Source organism: Aethina tumida, chromosome 7 (genome assembly GCF_024364675.1).
Source record: "Aethina tumida isolate Nest 87 chromosome 7, icAetTumi1.1, whole genome shotgun sequence".
Lineage (NCBI taxonomy): Eukaryota > Metazoa > Arthropoda > Insecta > Coleoptera > Nitidulidae > Aethina > Aethina tumida.
In genome coordinates this window covers 9770524-9791890 of record NC_065441.1, presented here as the reverse complement: position 1 = coordinate 9791890, position 21367 = coordinate 9770524, and the positions used below count along the sequence as shown (strand labels likewise).

General features: G+C 27.9%; 2 protein-coding genes across 3 annotated transcripts; one reads left to right on the top strand and one right to left on the bottom strand.

Moving 5' to 3' along the window:
* Positions 1–15052: 15052 nt before the first annotated feature.
* On the bottom strand, positions 15053–16146 carry LOC109606054 (protein FAM177A1). 2 transcript variants are annotated; one of them, XM_049969896.1, is made up of 3 exons: positions 15903–16146; positions 15460–15581; positions 15053–15401 (listed from the first exon to the last, which is right to left on the bottom strand). In XM_049969896.1, the coding sequence occupies exons 1-3, from the start codon at positions 16071–16073 to the stop codon at positions 15257–15259; spliced, it is 438 nt and encodes a 145-aa protein (XP_049825853.1). In that variant the 5' UTR covers positions 16074–16146; the 3' UTR covers positions 15053–15256. The 2 variants fall into 2 exon arrangements, with proteins under 2 accessions (XP_049825853.1, XP_049825852.1); XM_049969895.1 differs by having other exon boundaries at positions 15894–16144.
* Positions 16147–16989: 843 nt separating this feature from the next.
* On the top strand, positions 16990–20359 carry LOC109606053 (uncharacterized). Its single transcript, XM_020022625.2, has 3 exons — positions 16990–17241; positions 17313–17768; positions 19418–20359. The coding sequence occupies exons 2-3, from the start codon at positions 17317–17319 to the stop codon at positions 19707–19709; spliced, it is 744 nt and encodes a 247-aa protein (XP_019878184.2). The 5' UTR covers positions 16990–17241; positions 17313–17316; the 3' UTR covers positions 19710–20359.
* Positions 20360–21367: the final 1008 nt, after the last annotated feature.

Genomic DNA, 21367 nt, shown 5'->3' with positions numbered 1-21367 from the left:
ATAAATCCTTTATTGCTTTTTCAGCATGAATTACATAAAAAAATATATTTCACTGTTATAACACGAGACTTCTCTAACATAAATGTAATTTTTTTTTATAAAAATTGTCATCATATCGAGGTCCTAGTGTATGTACAGTGCGACCTATATATAATTGGTAATTGGTAGAAAACAGAAGGGTGGGAGTACCAAACGACTGTTAAAAATTCTGATTTATTCAAGGCTGAATATTAATATTGAAGTAATATAAAAAACGTTTGTTTAAAACACATTTTTTCTCTTCTCAGACCATCTACAATCCCCCATTCGCTGCGCCACTGTCGAAGCAATCCTTGGAAGACATTAAAGTTTACGGCTATCTCCCCGGTGACCAAGTGCGTATCGGAGAGTTTACTTTGGCATTAGGACCCGACACACCCTCGCCCTCACAAGCCCCCAGGATGATTCACATACGTGGCCATTGGCTCAAGATTTACGAGCGCATAAAACGGAGATATTTCACAATTAATGACCCGCACCCGGAGGTGATAGTGAGAATGGAGATTTTCTCCACAAAGTAAATGGCACAAATGCCGGTGTAATGCGTGGAGTGCGTGCCGACCGAAAAAAAATACACGCATCCGTCGTAACGCTTTTAAGAGATAAGAAACACCGAAACTGTGTGGCAACTATTTTGCTATGCCAGCGTGGGGCTCATAATTTAAAATACAAGTGTGATTGATTTAGACAATTGCAAATGGCACGATTATAAACAACCATAATAAGCAAGAAATTTTGCAAAGAATATTTATATTACTTAAAATAGTTCTTCTAAGTAATATTATGAGAATATAATTTTCAAAATGAGAATTGTTTGTAACAAAATATAATTATTTTTTATCATTTCAAAATAGTTATTGGTAAAATAGATTTTAGATATAGACAGTAAACTTGGATAGGCAATTAATTTAAATATTTACTACTTCAATAAATTCCAAATTAGAACTTTTACAAACTGAAATAGAAATACAAATTGATAAATGAACAATGAAAGTAAATTTATTATTCTTAGAAGCCAAAGTAGATATTTAAGTCACAGATATGTAAGACGTCCAAAGGACCAAAGATACGATTCAAAATTAATTCACGTAGTTAAATATGGAGGACAAAAATCTAACGATCTTTAAACAATATTGCCGATCCAAATTTATGTTAAAATAAAGAGTATGTGGTATAATAATGGTCCTGAATGGATTATACAACGTGAAATTGATATGATTGAAAATCTAATACGATTTTGTGATGAATACAGTCAAGCTTAACATTAATTAACAAATAATATATACAGTAATATGAAAAATAATAAGGACACTTGTCGGTATAGAGAAAATGCAAATTAAACCAATGAATTCAATAAGTTTTGAAGGGAGTATTTATTTTTAATTTTAGAATAAGAGAATAGAAAATGTATATGTTTGAATGGATTTCTTTAATCTATTTGGTACTGTTAAGTCTCTATTTTTAATAACTGCCAAACATCGATGAGGCATCGAGTTTATCAACTTTTGACACGTTTCTTGGGGAATTGAATTTCTCGCTTCTTTCACCAGGAACCAGAGGGCTTCTTTATTAGTGACAGTTTTACCCCTCAGAACTATCTTCACATCGTGCCCCAAGTTCTCGATATGATTTAGGTGAGGTAATTGGACAGGGCAGCTTAAAAGCTGAACTTTGTTATTAGGAAACCATTTCTTTGCCACCTTCGACATATGTTTCGGATCGTTGTCTTGTTGAAACACCCATCGCATTCGCATAATCTCCTCAGAATATAGTCCGACTTAACACATTACAGTAAGATACTGCTGTCATTATTTCCTTAGTGCAGTATATTGGAGTGTGGGACCTTGATAGGAGAAGTATTCCCGTATCATAATAGGCCCTCCTCCGTGTTTTGACTGCTTTAATCGTAAATTGCGACTTGACCGTAGTGTATTGCGGCCTACGGACATATTGAGTTCCGCAATAGGGCTGAAACAAATTACATTTGGTCTCATTTGACCAAATAATATTGCGACATTTCTCCACTTTTGACGATGGAAAAGAATTTTTATTATCAAATCTTGTAACGATTCGTTCAATATTCGGCATCATTTTGGCCTTTCGTCCTCTCTTTTTCTTTTGAAGCTTGCACTCAAAGGTGCAATGTTGTGCTCTCCCCATTATAACATAACCAAAATTAACTATCTACTAACCATCTTCTCAAAGACCTTGAACGAATTTCATCAGGTAACATCTCCTCCAAATTGGCTTTAATTTCAGATGACGAAAATTTTTTGACTTCAAATTACTTAGTTATCGATTTTCTTCTAAGTTTTTCAAACTTAAAAACATTTTTTGGTAGCTACCACTTTAGCAGCCACTTTCTCCAATAACTAAAGAAACAATAAACATTATAGATACTGGCATCCAATTCAAGCAACGCAACTATGACTGTGACTACTACTGAATATAAATAAAACTAAAAAGCTTTTATTAACTCTCATTTCATTTTGTTCAATAAGATACTTCATAATCAAAATAATTTGGATGGATGGAATTTACGGACAGATTATTTCATTAAGATGTTTAACGAATGACCAAATTATAAGATTTTTTTAAACAATACATTTTTGCCTTCATTAAGGAAAGTTGCAAAAATATTCTAATATTCAAATTTTAATAATTGGAGAACATTCTATATAAAAACAAATAAACGTAAATTCCTACAATTTATTTTATCAAATAAAAATCTGTTTTAGATAATTATTTATAACAAATATATAACCAAATTAAGGTTAAAAATATAATTTTCAAAATACTTTATTATGAGTGATATTTATAATTATATAATATATTATTAATAAAAATGTTTTATGTTTTCGAGACTAATATTAAATAAATATAAAATTATTAAAATACTTAAACATTAATAATTAAAAATAATATTAATATATAATTTATTAATTTTAATTTTCATTAAAACTATTTAAATTTTACGTTTTTAAGGAATAGAAAATTAATTTTACTAAACAATGTGATATAATACACTTATTTGAATTAAAGTAATAAGATAAAATTCAAAATTATATAAATCTCACCCAACCAACAAATATCCAGCCGCACGACTTTAAAAAGCACTGCTTACGACTCGTAAGTTACGAGAAATCACGTTATGTTTGATTAATAAAACCCTTCACTTCAAGTTCTTTACATTTACCCCCTCTTGAAAATCCTGTGTCCCAATTAAAATAGTTCTTTATGATGCAGGTAGATTATTTTATTTGCATATTTTTCACGATCCCCACAAAGATGGTTTTACAAACATGCCCACATAAATAATTACTATTACAATAAAACACACTGTATAAACTATTGTATATTTAATAACATTTTACAAGAATTATATAATTTGCGCAGGATGTGCATATAATATTATTAATCTAGAAAGGCGGATATTTTATCATTTCCAATAAAATATTTGTTAAATTGTATAGAATGCTAAAAAATTACAACTTTATAAAACACATTCAGTATAAAAAATAATAGATATATTTAAGGCACAACGTAATCTTGTATAAAAAATGTATGCTATATTTAAATATCTGAAACACAAATTAAATTTATTTAACTAATCATAATTTTAATTAAAAATTTAATTCCTATTGAAACATTCACTAAATATACTAAAAATTTATTTTTATGAAGCACTCATTGAAACAAGTTTTTGAAAAATATAAATACGTATCACATTTCTCGTATAAACGTTATGAATTTTAATTATTTTGTTTTATAAATATATTATAACAACATTAAGTCTTAATATAAATTCAATATAGGAATTATTATTATATTTGTTGGCTAGTAGTATAGTATAATATAACTTTTGGCAAAGAGTACATACGATTATAAGGTAAACCCATAATTGTTATTAATTCCTGAAACAATAGAACAAATTAAAGCTTGTGATGACAAAATATAAATAACGTAATCACTTTATATTTTTATTTATATATATTTTTATATAAAAAATATATGAATGAATCTAATTTTAATTATTAAAACCTATCCCAAATAAATGAACATTGAATACAATTATGAATTATAATTCAAAGCAATGCCACACTCTCCCCGTCTTTTAACATGCTACAGGGCGTAAAGATATGTTTTTTCCTGGTTTCACAAGTGAGTAGACACGCTGTTGATCACGTGCTGAAACCAGTTTTTTCCAAAACCAAATTCAACTGACCAATGTCCAGCCCAACGGGAGTTCATTTTTACCTAATTATACGTCACCTGGGGCTTAGCTTTTCCTCGCATAAATCATTTTTTGAGGTCTCTGTCCGGTTCGGCACGCCCCACACTCACCCCGTCTAATCACAATATTTGCTCAAGGTTCATTTAACATGCAGGAGAATGTGTTGGTCATCATTGCAGACACGCGAAGGGTCAAAGCCCATAACTGGATTCTCTCTTTACGACTCGTGCTTTATTGACCGGCCTAATCTTTGTTTAAATAAGTCGTAAAGTGTCCACGCACTCTATTATGTCAGTGAATCGTCTCATCCGGGGGTTGTACTTGTTCCAAATATTTTTATAGTCAATTACATGTATGAAAAAAAATACTATATGGTATAGCAAATTATACTAAACTAGAGGAGAATTGCTGTGTTTGAATTATGTCGGAAATTGTTTTATTACTGACGTATCATCCTGATACGTGTTTATGCTTGTTTTAAAAAAAAATTAAAATAAAAAATATTAGTAATACACATATCACTAATGAACAATTTCAGGTTCCAACCCAAACAAGTAAAATAAAATATCATATACAAAAGAAACATGATAAACTTTAATTTTTATCTACAATTAATTAAATGTTGATATAAATAATATGTGAATTTTTATTCAGAACGTAATAGAAAAAGCCTTATATTTTTCACATTTCCAAAGTCATATACGTCATGCAGTGTCAGAAGTTCACATCGCCAAAGTCTCCGGCAGGGCTTGCCGCGGCAGAGAGAAGCTGCGTGATGACTCCAGGCAGATCCGCATGGGCTCCGGGCTATTTTCCGCTTTATACGAAGTTGTAAATGTGTTCGGGGACTCGCCCGTATATGTGTGTGTGTGTGGAGGCAAGACACACCATTTTGTGGCAGGAGATTGGATCGAAGATTAAGTACAAACATAAATATAGTACGCTGATGTACGCCCTGGGAAGTCTTCGGGAAAATATTTATTACATCGTCCGTAAGCCCTTCGCTTTATTCCGGATTGGGTTGTTATTTGACGATATTTTTAGTACTTAACTGTTTTACCGTTCCGGGTTTCACGTAACTTAGATTGAAGGCAAACCCCGTTTAATCGTCAAACGGGGTGGCAAATTTTTCATACAAATCTCCAATAATTAAGAGTTGACGAATGGGTCGTACATTTTTCTGTTTATAATAGTAATTACCATTATATTCAATGATTTATTGCCAACTTTTTTCAAACAAATTTATTCCACTAGAGAAAAATTCTAGGTCCTCAGAGCTGAAGAAAAAATCAACCTCAACCTCAATTTGACTATCTCTTCAGAATTAAACCTTTTTGACGTAAATGACAAAGATAAGTAATAGTCACATGGTTAAATATCTGATCTATATATATATATATAACATTTTGAAGCTTTGTTTGATTCTCAGATGTGATTAACATGTAATCTTTTGTTATTATGAAGAAGCAGATAAAGAAGGTGATCTTAGTCACCATACAATCAACCAAATCTTTCTTGGATTAAGACTTTTTTGAAATACTGTTTCACCAGGTTTATCAACAACAAATTTTGAAAGTTAACAACTGCACTTCTATTGAATTTATTGTTTCAAACTATAAAATAAAGACATCTTCAGATATTTTATATATTTCATGCGATAATTGATCAAAATATTTTTATAAATAATCATATTTTTGTTGTTCTTCTGGAAATATAAACACAGACATATAGATTTTATGGCAACCACAGAGCTTTTATCTTGTCCATTTTTAAAAATTCGAGTATTATTCTATTATTATTATTCATAATTAATAAAATTGTATATTAATAATTTATAAAAAATATAAATTAAACATATATAGCAAAGTAAAAATGTCTCTAGTGTTTTTATAAAAACCGATCAATCTAGATCCTACATCAAAAATTTGGCTGAGTGATTGTACGGTGTCCCAAAGGATCCTGAGACGTACTGATGGATAACTCCATACGTATACAGATCAATACACATTCAGCAAGTGCACAAAGTTACCTAGTGATAGCTAATAACTTATTTAACTGACGCTCCAAAGCGTGTATGCTTGCTTGTTTAACCAAAGCCAAGACTTCGAAGGCAACTTTGTATTCCCATATATAGTAGTGTATTTTGAATAAATAATTTATTAAGTTTGGTGTGCGACTTCGTATGGATAAAATCATTAAAATTACTGGTGGATTACACATTTAAATTTTATTTAGTTGCCACGTGTTATTTACAAATAAAAAAATAATATCTAAAACAGTTTTCGATGAGAATATTGCTCCTAAAATTATTGGATCCAATAAAAGGATGAGGACGAAGTAAAATCCAATAAGTGTTAGTCACAAGAGACATTTGTATTTTGTAAGCAAGTCAAAAATACTTCAGAATTTATATTTCTCCCTACCAAGATATAAATACTACTTTATTACAATAAGTAGTTAATTAACAATTCTACGTTGTAGTGACAATGACAAGGCCATTTCTTGTAGTGTACTAATAAAAGCCCCGACGGGCCCAGTTTTGGAAACGGGTAACGTTGGCATTAGCGTGGCGTCCCCAGAGTAAATTTGAGAGACTGCGTCTCACGACGTGGGACAGAGCGGCCATATGCAAATGTTGTAACCAAATTATGTACTCGCACCGCGCATATATAATTCAACATCGAGCACCTTAGAATGTGACTAGAATAATGGACTAGTTTGATAATATTGCATTTGATGTTAATATTCAATATAGAAACTAGGCAAAAACTATTCAAATATGGACCCACTGACGTTTAAATTTAACCTAAATAAATATTAAATAATTACTACATGAATATTCTTACATTTTGTTGTATTATTCATTAAACTTCGATAAACAGCTACACTAAAAACGGGACATTCAGATACAATATTTTTATAAAATTTTACTAAATAATAATCAAAAAATTGGATTTATTTGGTCATCAAGTATTTTTGTTATTTAAATAAGAATATCTACATTCAAACAAACTTTGTTTATATAGGATACTTATAGTAAAATATCCTAACCTAAAAATTAGAATGTTGCCTACACTGACGAAAAACTTGGATAATACAATACGTTGTCCAATAAATTTGACAAATTATATTTTAATTCTGTAGCTCTTACTGGTAGATGTTATATAAAAATTGGCCAATTTATTATCGAATTTTTCATCCACAAATACATTACTGAAAGATAATTTTTTATACTACCAACTTATAAATAAAATTTATTTACTTAACATAACCTAAAAATTAAAATGTTGCCTACACTGACAAAAATATATACGTGGAATAAATTGACCAATTTTTTAATTGGCAAATATATAAGTGAAAGATAAAATAAGTCCATATTTCGTTAATTTTCTAATAACTTTTTATACCTCCAATATATTACCAAATGTTATATTGAAATTAGCAAATTTATTGCTCATTTTTTAAGTGACAAATATATTACTAAAAGATAAAGTAATATATATTATACTACCAACTAATAAACAAAATTTATTTACAGATCATATTATATTAAAAAGAAAATAAAAACACTAACCAAAATTGATACTCTAATAAAATAAATTGATAATAAATTTAATAAATTATATTACAATATTGGGGCCTCCATTTTATTACTAAATATTAAATAGAAATTGGCCAATTTAGTGCCCGATTTTTAATTGGCAAATATATTACTGAAAGATAAAATAAGTTACATTTTTCATTAATTTCCTAATAATTTTTTATACTACCAATTTATAAACTAAATTTATTTACCTATTCTAACCTAAAAATTTTGCTCTGACGAAAAAGTTGATTAAAAAATTTAACAGATTATATCCCAATTTTGAGGCCTCCATTTTATTACTAAATGTTATACAGTAATTGTCAAATTTATCGCCCAATTTTTAATTAGCAAATATTTTACTAAAAGATAAAATAAGATATATTTTTTGACAATTTTCTAGTAACTTTTGGTACTACCAACTTACCAACAAACAGGTCATATTGTATTAAAATAAAGTAATCTAAAAATAAACATATAGCCCGCAATACAACAATAAGTTGTTCAATAAATTGATAGGTGTGAATCAGTTACTCAGTATAAAAAATACTACCTAAATTAAAATAAATATTCTACCAGACTTTTTACCGATATAGTCTCTGTTTTATAATTCACTAAACTTCTACAAAATATGCTTTATTGGTTCTAATATGACAGAGCTAAACCCAAAAAAAGGAGACTTAAAATAAATATTTTTGACAAATATTCCTTAATAAAAATCATCAAACAACTGACTTATTTGGACATCATGGATTTTATTAATTTAAATTTGAATATCTACAACAATATTTTTATAAATACAATCGGAAGGTAAACTCATAGAATCTGTTACGTGACATTTTCGTCGGGCAAATGCGGTGGCCTCCCCAAAATTAGAATATCAAACGGATTCTCTAGTAAGGTTGCGCTTTGACTGTTATCATTCTGAACATCTGTAATGGTGTAATGTGGCGGAGCTTTTTTCCTGCGCCACAATCCAAAACCCTTTTTTGTTGATTTGGTCAGGTAAAATAGTAAAAACAGCTGTGATTATATGCAAATTTTTCGATTAATGCAACTGTTATATATTACGCTTGCGTCCGTAACAACCTGATGGGACATAAAAATTTCTACCTGGAGGAGGCGTAAGCGCATTGTGTCCCAAAATATCAGTATTGTGGCTTTGTAGTCCAAATATAGTATAAGTTGTTTGGGTTTTCTGAACAGCCAAAACACGCAACGAAGCACCATTTATTTTGATTTATGTTGGAGTTTTATAAATAAAAGTTTATTCATATCTACTTTTATATTACTAGAAAATAACGTCTCAATTTATTAGATATTTATCCAAAATGAAAAGGTGTTAACATATTCCAATGCGTATCAAAAGAAAACAAACCAAACCTTAGTTCTTATAAAGAACTCTTTAAATGTCAGAAATACTTATTTACTTTATTCAGTAATTATGTATCCGTATTTTGAGTAGGTGGTAGGTATTATAAATTCTTATATGTTGAACTTTAAAGGCTTTAGAAAATCACGTGGATTTAACTCAAAAACGTGACAAATATTCAAATAACTCACGTTTAGAAATAAATTACTGCAACGTGGATTCTATTTAAATTTTATTTATACGTCACATGTTAATTGGAAGCAAATTCATATTTAAAAGAAATATTCTTGAGATTATGATACTAAAAAGATGGAACTATTGGGACTAATAAAAGGATGAAGATCAAGAAAATTTAATTATAAACGACGAACAGATATTTTAATTATAATTGATTTTTGCTATTTGACCCAATAAGAAATATGTTATATAAATAAGTATTTCAGAATTTTTAATCCCATACAAAAAACTGGTTTTTCATTAATTCCAATATATTACTGAGAGATAGAACAAGTTATATTTTTCGCCAATTTTCTAATATTTTTTTAATAACTTTAGATAACATCTAATATTACAATGTATAAACAAAGTTTGTTTCAAACATAAACAAGTTACTTGTATTAAAATATTCAGAATTAAATATGAAAATATTGCCTGCTTTTACGAAAAATTGGTATGTGTAATTAAATAAATAGACCAATGAGATATACAAATTATACTTCATTTTTGAGATTTATTGCTATAAATAATGCAAAAATTGACCAATTTATTGTCCAATTTTTAATTGTCCAATATATTACTGAAAGATAGAACTCCAATTTTCTAATAATTTTTTTAATACCAATATCATACGAATTATGTTTCAATTTTGAAATCTTCAATATATTGATCAATTTATTGTCCAATTTTTAATTGGCCAAAAGTTACTAATTCTATTCTTCTTCAATTTTCTAGTAACTTTTTAATAGATATAAAAAAGTTATATAATAAAATAATATAACCTAAAATTTAAAATGTTTTCTACCCCACAAAAAATTGGTACCTGTAATACATAGATAAATTGGTCAATAAATTGGATAAATTATAAAATGAAAAATTGGTTCATGTAAAACACAAAATGCTGATAATAAATTATACAATAAATTAATTTGTGTAGAATAACTATTATATAAGGGAAAAAACTTAAAATATTTGTTGTTTATTTGATATCGACACCATCACTCTTGTTTCTTATCTAATGAAATAAGATGCTAACAAAAATATGTGTTTTTTTTTTGTTAATTTGATATGGATAAGATCCTAACTACATTGGAAGTAATTATGAAACCTTATAATTGAATTGTGTTACGTAGGAATGAATATAATACACCTGAACTATAAAACAAAGAGCGTTCCTTTCCCCACCTACCTACCCACATCACGGAATGAAAGCAAACTAACAAAACTCGTAGTCGGTTAGAACAACACAAAAGTTGCATCTGATCGTGTGCTCCTGTACGTTGGAAACCCGCTAATTAATCATTCCTAGGCATTGAGAGCGTTTTCCTGTCGTTTCGGCTGTTATTTATCACCCCGGGTGGGGGCGAGCGACGCAAGGGGGCAGCATCGTGGTCCCTGGTCCACGGTAATTACCAGCCGGATGCTGTAAGCCACGCCCTGGACCAATAGCGAGCCACTATCTCGCCCACCCCTGCCACGGTATCGATTCGGGGTGGCACGCATGCGTCGGGTAATGGACATTGGCCATTCGTCGAACACGCGGGACCCTAACGCACCCTCACGTCGAATGTGGAAGTTTTGTGGGGTGCTTTTATTTGACCGCGGGCGTTAAGATGTGTTGATGTCGGGGGGTCAGGGGTCAGTTCGGAGGTCAACGCTACCTGGATGGGTACGCGTGCTTGGGTCGTGTACGACGGTTGCCGGTTATAAGCTACCCTGTCAACTAACTAAATTATTTCGTGTTTACGAACTTACGGCACTTAATTTTTATTTACTTTTTAGCACCTACATATTATTTTTCCAATAATTAATACTGCGAAAAATGTTTATATAAATTTATTATTAATTATTTCAACATTATTCTTATTAGAAATATTTAATTATGAATTAAAAATACATATTTAAATTTATTTTTACAATTTAGATTAAAAAGATTAAAATTCTTTTATGTAATATAATAGTTAAAAATTGATGTTATATTTAAAGATGTTTCAGTCTTTTTTTAATGCTGAAAAATTGAAAAACAATAAATTTCTTAGATTGAATTAATACAGTATTTTTATTAAAATTAAAAATTCAACCTTTTTTAATAGATTCTGTAAAAAAGGAGAAATAGTAATATTAATTTAAGATAGATAGATCAAACAAATTTAAATTCATCCGAGTGAATTCAAATACACTAATAATAAAAATTTTATTAAAATAAAAAAATTATCAATATTTAATGTTTTAAATACAAAATTCGTCAATTTTACTTGTTTCTTTAAATAAGAGATTAAATAAAAATTTTATTATAAAGTAAAAAATAATAATAAATCCTAGTCATGGAGATAGAAAAGAAGGAAAAATGATCCATCAGCCAACTTCAAATTTATTATATTAAATTAATAAAATTTATAAAGAACTAATTTTATTAGTAAAAAACTTTATTAATAAAAAAAGTACAAAATCTATCAAATTTTATAATTTAATTTAAATTTTAATCCTATATAATATATAACAACAATCATACAATCATGGAGTTCGAAAAACAAGAAATATTTTCTGTCAAACATTAAATAAATATATAAAGAACAAAATTTTTATTAATATTAAATGAATCGTCAGTTTTCTTTGTTTACTTAAAGAAGGAAAAAATAATAATTTTATATTAAATTTTTTAAATAATTTTATTAAATTAAATTAATAATATTTACAAAGAACAAAAATTTTATTAAAATACAAAATCGCTGAAATCACTTTCTTTAAATGATTTTAATAAATTTCTTAGACTGAATTATAATAATGTTCACAAAATTTTAAATAAAATGAAATAAAAATGTACCAATTTTTAATAATTTATTTAGAGATCATTATAAATTTTAACCAAGGGATTAGGAAAACAAGAAAAAGTATCTATCAATTTCAAATAAATACATAAAATACTGGTTTAATAAAGAATAATTAAAGCAATAAAAATTATGAAAAATATTAAGAAAAAAACAAATTTTTTAGATTTCAGTAATAAAAATTATAAAGAACAAAATTTGTATTAAAATAAAAAGGTTTATTTAAAAAATTGTTAATAAATAATTTTAAAACGATATTAAAAATACCAATAGTAAATTCTAATCATACACATAGAAATTAAGAAAAATAATCTATCTAACAAATTTAAATTAATTTACTACAGTGAATTATAAACTTTAAATAGTAATTCGTTGTTTTTATCTACCTCAAAATTATAACAATATTTAAGCATTTTAATATCCAGAATTCATATTTTTTTTTAATTTCCCTTTATTCAAGAATATGTTACGCATTTTATTATTCTGTGGGACACGGAGCTGATGAAAACAATTTAATTTTTCTAAATACAGAGATAATTAACAATAATATTTAACATAAATATTTAATGATAGTGAACTATAAATAATTTAAAATAAATAATAAATATACTATCCACATAATTAAGAGTAATACACAATTGGAAATTTTGTTGTATATTCATAAAATAATTATTTGAGAAGACGATAAAAAGTAAGCTAATTGAATTTGTTTGTTTGGGTGCGAGAATAGTTTGAGGCGAATGAATTTCCATTCGGGGGAACATTAATTATGAGACGGCAATATAAAAGCGTGGGTATTACGATGAGCGCGAGACTCGAGTTTAAAAACACGCTAATTATGAATGGAAAATACGGCGCGTGGCGCCGTTTCGTTCGTTGTTCTTGCGTACTTGAGGCATAGTAGGGCTAGGTCATGGTTGCTTCTTCTTTGCAGCTTTTCTTTCCCGATACTTATTTGTTTTTTTGGAAAAAAACAGCTCCACTTTCTCCCACTGCACACTGGCACAGAGTTTTTAAAATACTGACCTCAAAACTGTTCAGTAGAAGCGTTATTCCGTTTCCAAGATTTAAACACAAATATTACTTTAATGACGGAAACAAGACGTTACTTTCTATTTTGTTAAAGAATGGTATTTCATATATACTTATAACTATAAAAAGTGTTGACAATGCCAATAAAATAGATGAAACATTAAGTCATTATAAATGAATGACTGTTCAGGGTAATTAAAATTATCTAAACAATTACATTTTAATTGAATAAAGGGAATCATGTAAAAAGTATCAGTCAACCGGACCCCTTGTGTTTCGATTATTTAAGGCACTGTGCCAACGAACAAGGTTGAAATGGCTCTTTAAAATTCCAACTTTGTTTTAGTACTTCAGTAGTGCAAATCAACCGGCTGGGAACGTATTCGGTGCTTTGCTTCTTTATAAAAATCTAACATCCACTTAAAGCCGCGCTGAACTCAGCTGACTTGCTTACTTTATAAGATCGCTTTTTCCCACTTCTCGTATTTACAATTCTAATATTAGTTTTGCCACTTTCGCTTTCCTACTGCACTCAACATGTTATATTTATGTTCCGGAAATAACAAGTAATTCAACCATCATCATTACTTGTGACAAACAAATTTCATTCATTCATTCAAAAAATTAATTATACAGTACCATATAATATATCCAATAGCTTTTATAATTTAAAATTAAAATCTTTTGTAAATGAAAATAAAAAATAACTATTAAAAATGCAAAAATCCACATTTAACAAATATTGTTAGAAATACGAAATGTTTTCAATAGTTTCAATATGTGTTTTGCAACATTAATAGCTAAAAGTTCTCTGCTTTTTTGTCATTTTTCAAATATTAAACTCTTTTTTGCTAAATAACCTACAGCATTTTATTGTTTTGTGCGTGTGAATACTAGATCAATTATAAAATAATTTTTGAATTTTAAAATAATAGCTAATATTCATTACCTTCAACAACTTACATTAATAATAAAAATTTACTTATTAACAATAAGTGACAATAAATATATTTACAAAGAATTTTATAGTAATACATTGTTACTAAGAAAAGTAACAATAGATTCAATATTGAATATAGACGACCATTACATGTGTGTACCAAACTTAAAAATTTCTCCTGCGCCATCTATTGGTGGGTAGCTGTTCTAGGAATCTCATATGAGAGCAGCTTTCCATATTTTGTAAGGGGTGACCAATTTCAGTCACCCCTATCTATAGTACGATAAAAAGGCCTTAAGGTACCTTTACTACAATACGACCAACCCAAGCGTCCGTCACGTTGCATTACGCAAACAAAACACATTACCTAATTGAAAAATATATACATATAGGTTTATTTTATTTAAAATATAGACAAGCACTGTCATAAATCGGTTGTGTTTATATAAAGAAGTATTTATAAATGTGATAGCACCCTTACTAGAAATCGGTATCTCAAAATTAATCCTATGATCTATATCATTTGTATATGTAAAATATGAAAATACTTTAATTGTTATTTATATTATTTCAAACAAGATTGGAATATTTCATTAATTGTTAAAAGGTCAGTAAAATTCACTGAATTTTGCTTTTGGGAACAAATGGTTTTGAAACAAGTATTATAATTCATAATATTAATAACATTATGAAAGCACATAATTGTGAATCCTCTTCCTTTGATTCATTCATATTTTCTTTAATAATCTACGTAAATGCTATGAGACACAAAATTATAAGAACGTAAGCGCAAATTAATCAAAATATATAGTCAGAAACAAAAATTCAAATAAATTATATTAACATTATATCAGAACTTTATACAAAATAGCTCAGACATCATAATGTATATATAATGTGTAATACTACTAAAATATGTATATATATATTAATGACTCTAATATCACAAAGCAAACTTAAAATGCCATATTAAATAATAAATATTGTATAAAAATACCAAGAATATTTTTTTTTAAACAGCAACAGGTGCAGGTTGTTTTGTTGTGAATCCTGTTAATGGAACTGCATTAGATGGTTCAGACCAGCCCTGTTCTTGTTCCTTTCTTTTCTCTTTCTGTTCTTCTCTTCTCTTATATTCTTCCAATTCAAAATAATACCTGAAAAGTAATTGAAATTGTCAACGAGTTACAACATATTTTCTTCATACAATCTCACCTTGGTGTTGTAATTCCAAGTACAGATGCCAAAAATTCACCTGTAGCATCCAGAAATGTTAAGGTAGATGTCCCAGCAGCCCATGCTTTGTACCAAAACCATGGACCCCAGCTTAATGTTGACTGGAAAGAGTATAATATAAATATTAATATGAAATAATGTTAGATCGAAAATTTTCCATAGTTGCATAGCATCATTTTAAGGAAGTTTCACTGTAAATATGATATGAATATTGGACAAGACATTTATATAATATTATATATATACAATTAATCATTGCAATTATAAATAATAAATAACATTATAAATTAATGAATGGATAAATATATGAGAATTTTCGTACTAAAAGAAAGCCAAAGAAATTGAAAACGTCAAATTATAAAAGCCAGACAATGTGCTATGCAATAACGGCATAAAAGTGCAGTTATACAAACCGGATCTACCACAGTTTGGTCCTTTTGAAGCCCATCTACCTCCTCCTCATCAGTGCTGTATTCCTCCAAAACTCCATCAGAAAAATGCAATATGCGTTTAGGTTGTTTAACCCGGACAGCTGACGATGTGCCATTTGCACCGCCACCGTTATTAACTGCATCGGGGTCCACAAGAACCATTGTTTATTAAGAAATGTCTTGTTATCTGGGATTTTGTAAATAAACGTCAGATGTTGACAACCTGTACGACTTTCTGTTGCAGCGCCATCTAGTGACATGTTTTTGAATTAAAGTGTTTTATTAAATATTCGTTTTTCCAATTAAAATAGTTTATTGCTGTGTTTGTATTAACTATGATCTTTAAATTTTATAACACAGTATCACAATGGCATTGCTATATTGATGTAGTATGGCTACTATAAATGGAGCGATCGAATTATTGGTCCTTGACCTCAAAATTAGTGCAATGCCAAAGAGACGAGGGGTATGTCTTTGATAGTTGTCGATTTGGTAATACGAGGTGCATTTTATTATTATACTTTAGGACACAATGTATGCGACTCAAATCAGAGGGACTTTTTATTCAGTAATTTATACAATAAAAAAGTAAATAATATTTAATACATAAAAAAATAAAATTATTTTGTAATTAGAATATTAATACTTTCTACAGCCGAACTAGATAAATATTTTTGTGAACATGGATGTCGAGATTTTCTAAAATAATTCATATAATGTTGTTCAATTTATTGGCAACAATTTGTGTATTACATATATCAATTTTTGTAGGAGCCTCAACATCTTTATTTTTAGTTTAGATTATTTTAAGGTATGTAACCTGTAAATGTTTATAAACAGATTTTGTTTATATGTGGGTATTATCAAATGTTACCAGAAAATTGTCGAATAATACATGTTCTACCAAACAACGATTTATTGGCCAATTAAAAGTTTCCTTGATTAAAATTTGTTATTTGAGATTTATTTATTTTAAGATAAATAATTATATTTACATATAAAGTGTCACATTAAACTAACCGGATGTCTTATTAGTTTATTCTACTTAAAAAGTAGAAACTATATTTATGAAGTATTAACCCTCGTATAACAGGTGTTATCAAGCACGTACGTTCTTTTACTGTTAAACGTGCAGAGCGCTATATTCAAAGGTAAATAGCTTTTTTCATTTCACCGATATCTTGTGTAAAGTAACGGTTTCCATTTCTCCGTATACCGCGCAGGCAAATTTTAATCTTTCGGATAGAATTAGCTGTAAAACGTTCAGTTCAGGTAGTGTGCCGGTTTATTATGCTAGATGTTGGAGCTACTCTTCTAAATCAATCTCATTGTAAGTCCAATCAAAATGACTAAATACAATGGTAAAATCAACAGGTGTCTTGTAAATAAAAATTCTTTTAGAAACATGAGCGGCAACACATTGGAGAGGATTCAAAGAGAAATAAAAGAAAATGTAGAACGCGAGAGTGAATTGCGTAAATTGTATGGCAGTGAAAAGGTGCAAAACAATGAGGAATCAAACAATAATAAAATTATTAGCAACGGATCGACAAATGGATTTACAAATGGAACAGTTGTGAAGGAAGATGTTAAAATAAAAAAGAATGGGATACGTCTTTTTGCACAAAATACATCAACAAGAGGTCTGATGAAAAATTTTTTTAAAACTAGGGGAAAATTAAACTCTGCCATTAATACAACATCTCCAAGCAATAACTACCAAAGTTGGTTGCCACCCAGTGTTACCATTGAAAAGGGACCTCCTGTTAGGAAAGGATATGTTTCAGCACAAGAGAAAATGAAACAGGAATTACAAGATTACACAGAAAGGGAAAAGGAACTAAGAATGCAAAGAATGTGAGTTATTTTTATTTTATAAATAAGGTTTATTTTTTGTATTTTTGGTAATTTTCTCATATTATTTTTTATTATTTAAATTTATATATTAAAATCTTTAATTTAAACTTTAATATTATAAATAAAAAGTGGAAGATCCACTTTTTCTTATGAGAAACTTTAAAGTGTTATGTTGACTAATATATTTATGTAGTTCTCTCTAATTATGCAAATTTGTACAAAAATGTGGACATTAATTGGATACTGACACAATTTTGTTAAAGAATCTCCATTAAATGGTGAATATACTAAAAATATAATAAATTGTTTAATAATTTTAATAATAATAATAATAATAGTAACTCTTGCCTTTTAACATTATAGAGTTTGATTTTTTATTAACATAATACTATAACTATAATACGGTTTTATTTCCAGAGTGTTCTCTATAATCCAAGCATCGAATTATCTGACACTATTGATTTTTTGCCGCAATAATTTTCATTAATCTAGTGAAACATAAAAGATACTTGGATATATTATGAATCACTAATCACTTCAGATAATAAACGGTTCTATCATATTTACTTCAAATATTAGTATATAAATCCATTAATTAGAATTATGAATTATTTTACCTTTGTTTTTAATATTCACTATGTGATAAAAATTAAAATTTTGCTGAAACAATGAGTACAATCATAATTCAAATATAATAAAACATTTAATTATTACAACAAAAATCAACAGTATATTACAGTACACACTTTTACCTAATTTATTAGAATCTCTAAATTATTTTTCATTCATTATAAAGGGTGTTTCACAACTTATTCCAAAAATTTCACTGTAACATACGATCATTAATAAATGTAATAGAGCAACAGGAAACGGGATAAAAAATAATTCAAATCCATCTATAAAAGCTGTTCGAAATTGTTCCCATTGATTTGAATGCAAGCTTTGGCCTGTCGAATCCAATTTTAACACACCATTCGGATATTTTTAATATTCTATATACCTCATTTTCTAAATGTCCCCAAAAGAAAAAATCTACAGGATTCAGATCTGGTGACCGTGTAGGTCATGCTAATTTATTATTTTCAATTTTGGTTTCACACACTAAAGATAAAACTTGATTAGTTTTTGTCTGGTTCACTATTAGATTTTTAGTACAATTTATTTTGATAAATCAACTACTTATGCAACAGTGAATATGTGTCGTAAGTTAAAAGGTTGAAAGAAGTGATAATCGATTTGATAATATTTCCCTAAAGTTCATTCATTAATTATAAAAATGAATTTCTTATTTTAAATTCACGAGGGAGTGAAATCAACAGAAAATATTTAAATTTTAATAATTAAAACTAAATTAAATAAGATGCAGATTTAATTTGAAATCGTTTAAATATCGATTTTGTAATTAACTCCTAACTTACATATGATTTCGTGTAATCAGAATTCTATTTGTTGAGAAAAATTAATGAGATAAGAAGCTCATTGTAGATAAGAAAATAATAGGATTGCTCATACAAATCACCCATGTTTAGATTCGTGTTTTATTTAATTAGTTTTTCGTTCAACTTTTATATGAAATCTTAAATCCAGAAGATTCTTTGTACAAAATGTATATGTATATAATTTTTAAAATATTGGCTTATCTATTTCAGCAAATCGAACCCGAATATAATGGCGGCCTTAAACCTCGAAGATGAGAACTACGAAGAATCGTCCCACAACGAAAACGGCAATTTCTTCAAGTTAAAGTCAGCGAAATCAATGTCTAATTTGTACAGCGAATCGGAAAATTCTTCGGTTGAAAACAATTCCGCTCCGTCCAGCCTAAAGCCGGCCCGTTCCACTATATTGTTATGTGATATGTCCGAGTATAAAGATGAGATACCTGGTACTCACAATTTAATAAGGCAGTTCGAGAGTCTTACCAGTCAGGATAGATCTTAAGTTTTATATTTTTATAGTATGTGATACAATCCCGTCCAATATTTAATTAAAAAAAATACGTACTTAAAACTCCTTATTTGTGGAGCGATGATGTAAATCAATTATAAATAATTTTAGAGATCACAAATAATTTATTTAGCTTAAATAATGGCACACGTCAACTCTATTCCAAATTGAGTACAAATCTTGCCTTACATGTTCCTGAAGTTAGCGGTTATATTTATTATATTTTGTAATGAGCAGTATTTATGTATGATAAAAATACCATTTCCTAATGTATTTTGCAGCCATTTTGGCGAATTGTAGTGATATAAGAAAACAATTGTTTGTTGTGTATTAATTAATCTCATGTTGTATTTTTTACTAGTTTCCATATTATTTCTAAGGCACATACAGGGTATGTTTGACATTACTCTTTTCTTTAAATATAAATTTTTAAACTTTTTACACAACTTATATACTTAAGAAATTTTATGTATAACAGTTCGTTTGACAAAGTGTGTATATACTGTCTTTTGATAAAATGAAAATAACTTATGATAGAAATTTAAAAATTATTTTCTATGTATTTATAACTCTACCATAGGTTGTATCATTTATTACAGTTCCCCTAAAGTTTTAAACTATTTTGAATATATAATTTAATTTCAGATATGTTTTTTTTTTTTCGATAATTATATTATACAAGCTTATGTATACATTTCAACACATCTTCATAATATAATATTTTAAAAATTTACCAAAACTTATAATATATGTTTCATTTATAATTGTCATTTTTGACACAATTTTTGAAATTGTATAAAAAAATGTCTTTTAAATGTACAAATAACGTAAGGCCTTCATGCTCGGGACAGGTAAGTAATAAATAAAAATATTATTTTTACATGATTTATTTTTGACCAGGATTAAATGGTTATTTTGGATATAAACCAAGATAAGATATTTATATGAATATAAATAGTGTCTATATATGTAGTATTAAAATATATTTTAATAGAAATATTTTTTATGCAAGTAATTTATAAAAGTTTTTTTAATTTTACAATTGTCATTTTTGACACAAAGATTGTCATCTTTTTGTTTTCAAAAAAGTATTTGTATTAGTATTAATATGTCTTTTAAATGTGTGTCTGACTTTAAATATACTTCTTGTATAGAACGGGTAAGTAATTTACATAAAATGAAATTTATTACAATGAACTACTTTTCTAAACATAAAATTTTACATTTGAAAATCCATACCACAAATAGTTGAAATACAAAGTAAACATCAATATCTTTAAGTCTTATTATACTTTCAATAATAATGTGTGAAAATTTTATTTTTGATCTATGGATTTGTAAATAAAGGTGTGTAAAAGTAATTTTGTATTTAAATAATAATTTTTTGTAATAAAATTTAATATACTATCAATATTATAAATATTCATTACCTGATTTCATTTACTCTAGATAAAATGCTACATTATAAAATCACGAATTAGTCAATTTGGGTTATAAGTTAATAACATGATATAATTTATAATTAAATTTTCATCATCATTTCGAAACGATTTTGAACCCGTACCCCGAAGATCCACCACTGATTTTAATCGTCTGTGGTTCATGAGAAGTTTCTAGTAAACACCAAAAGATATCGGATAGAAATGTTTATA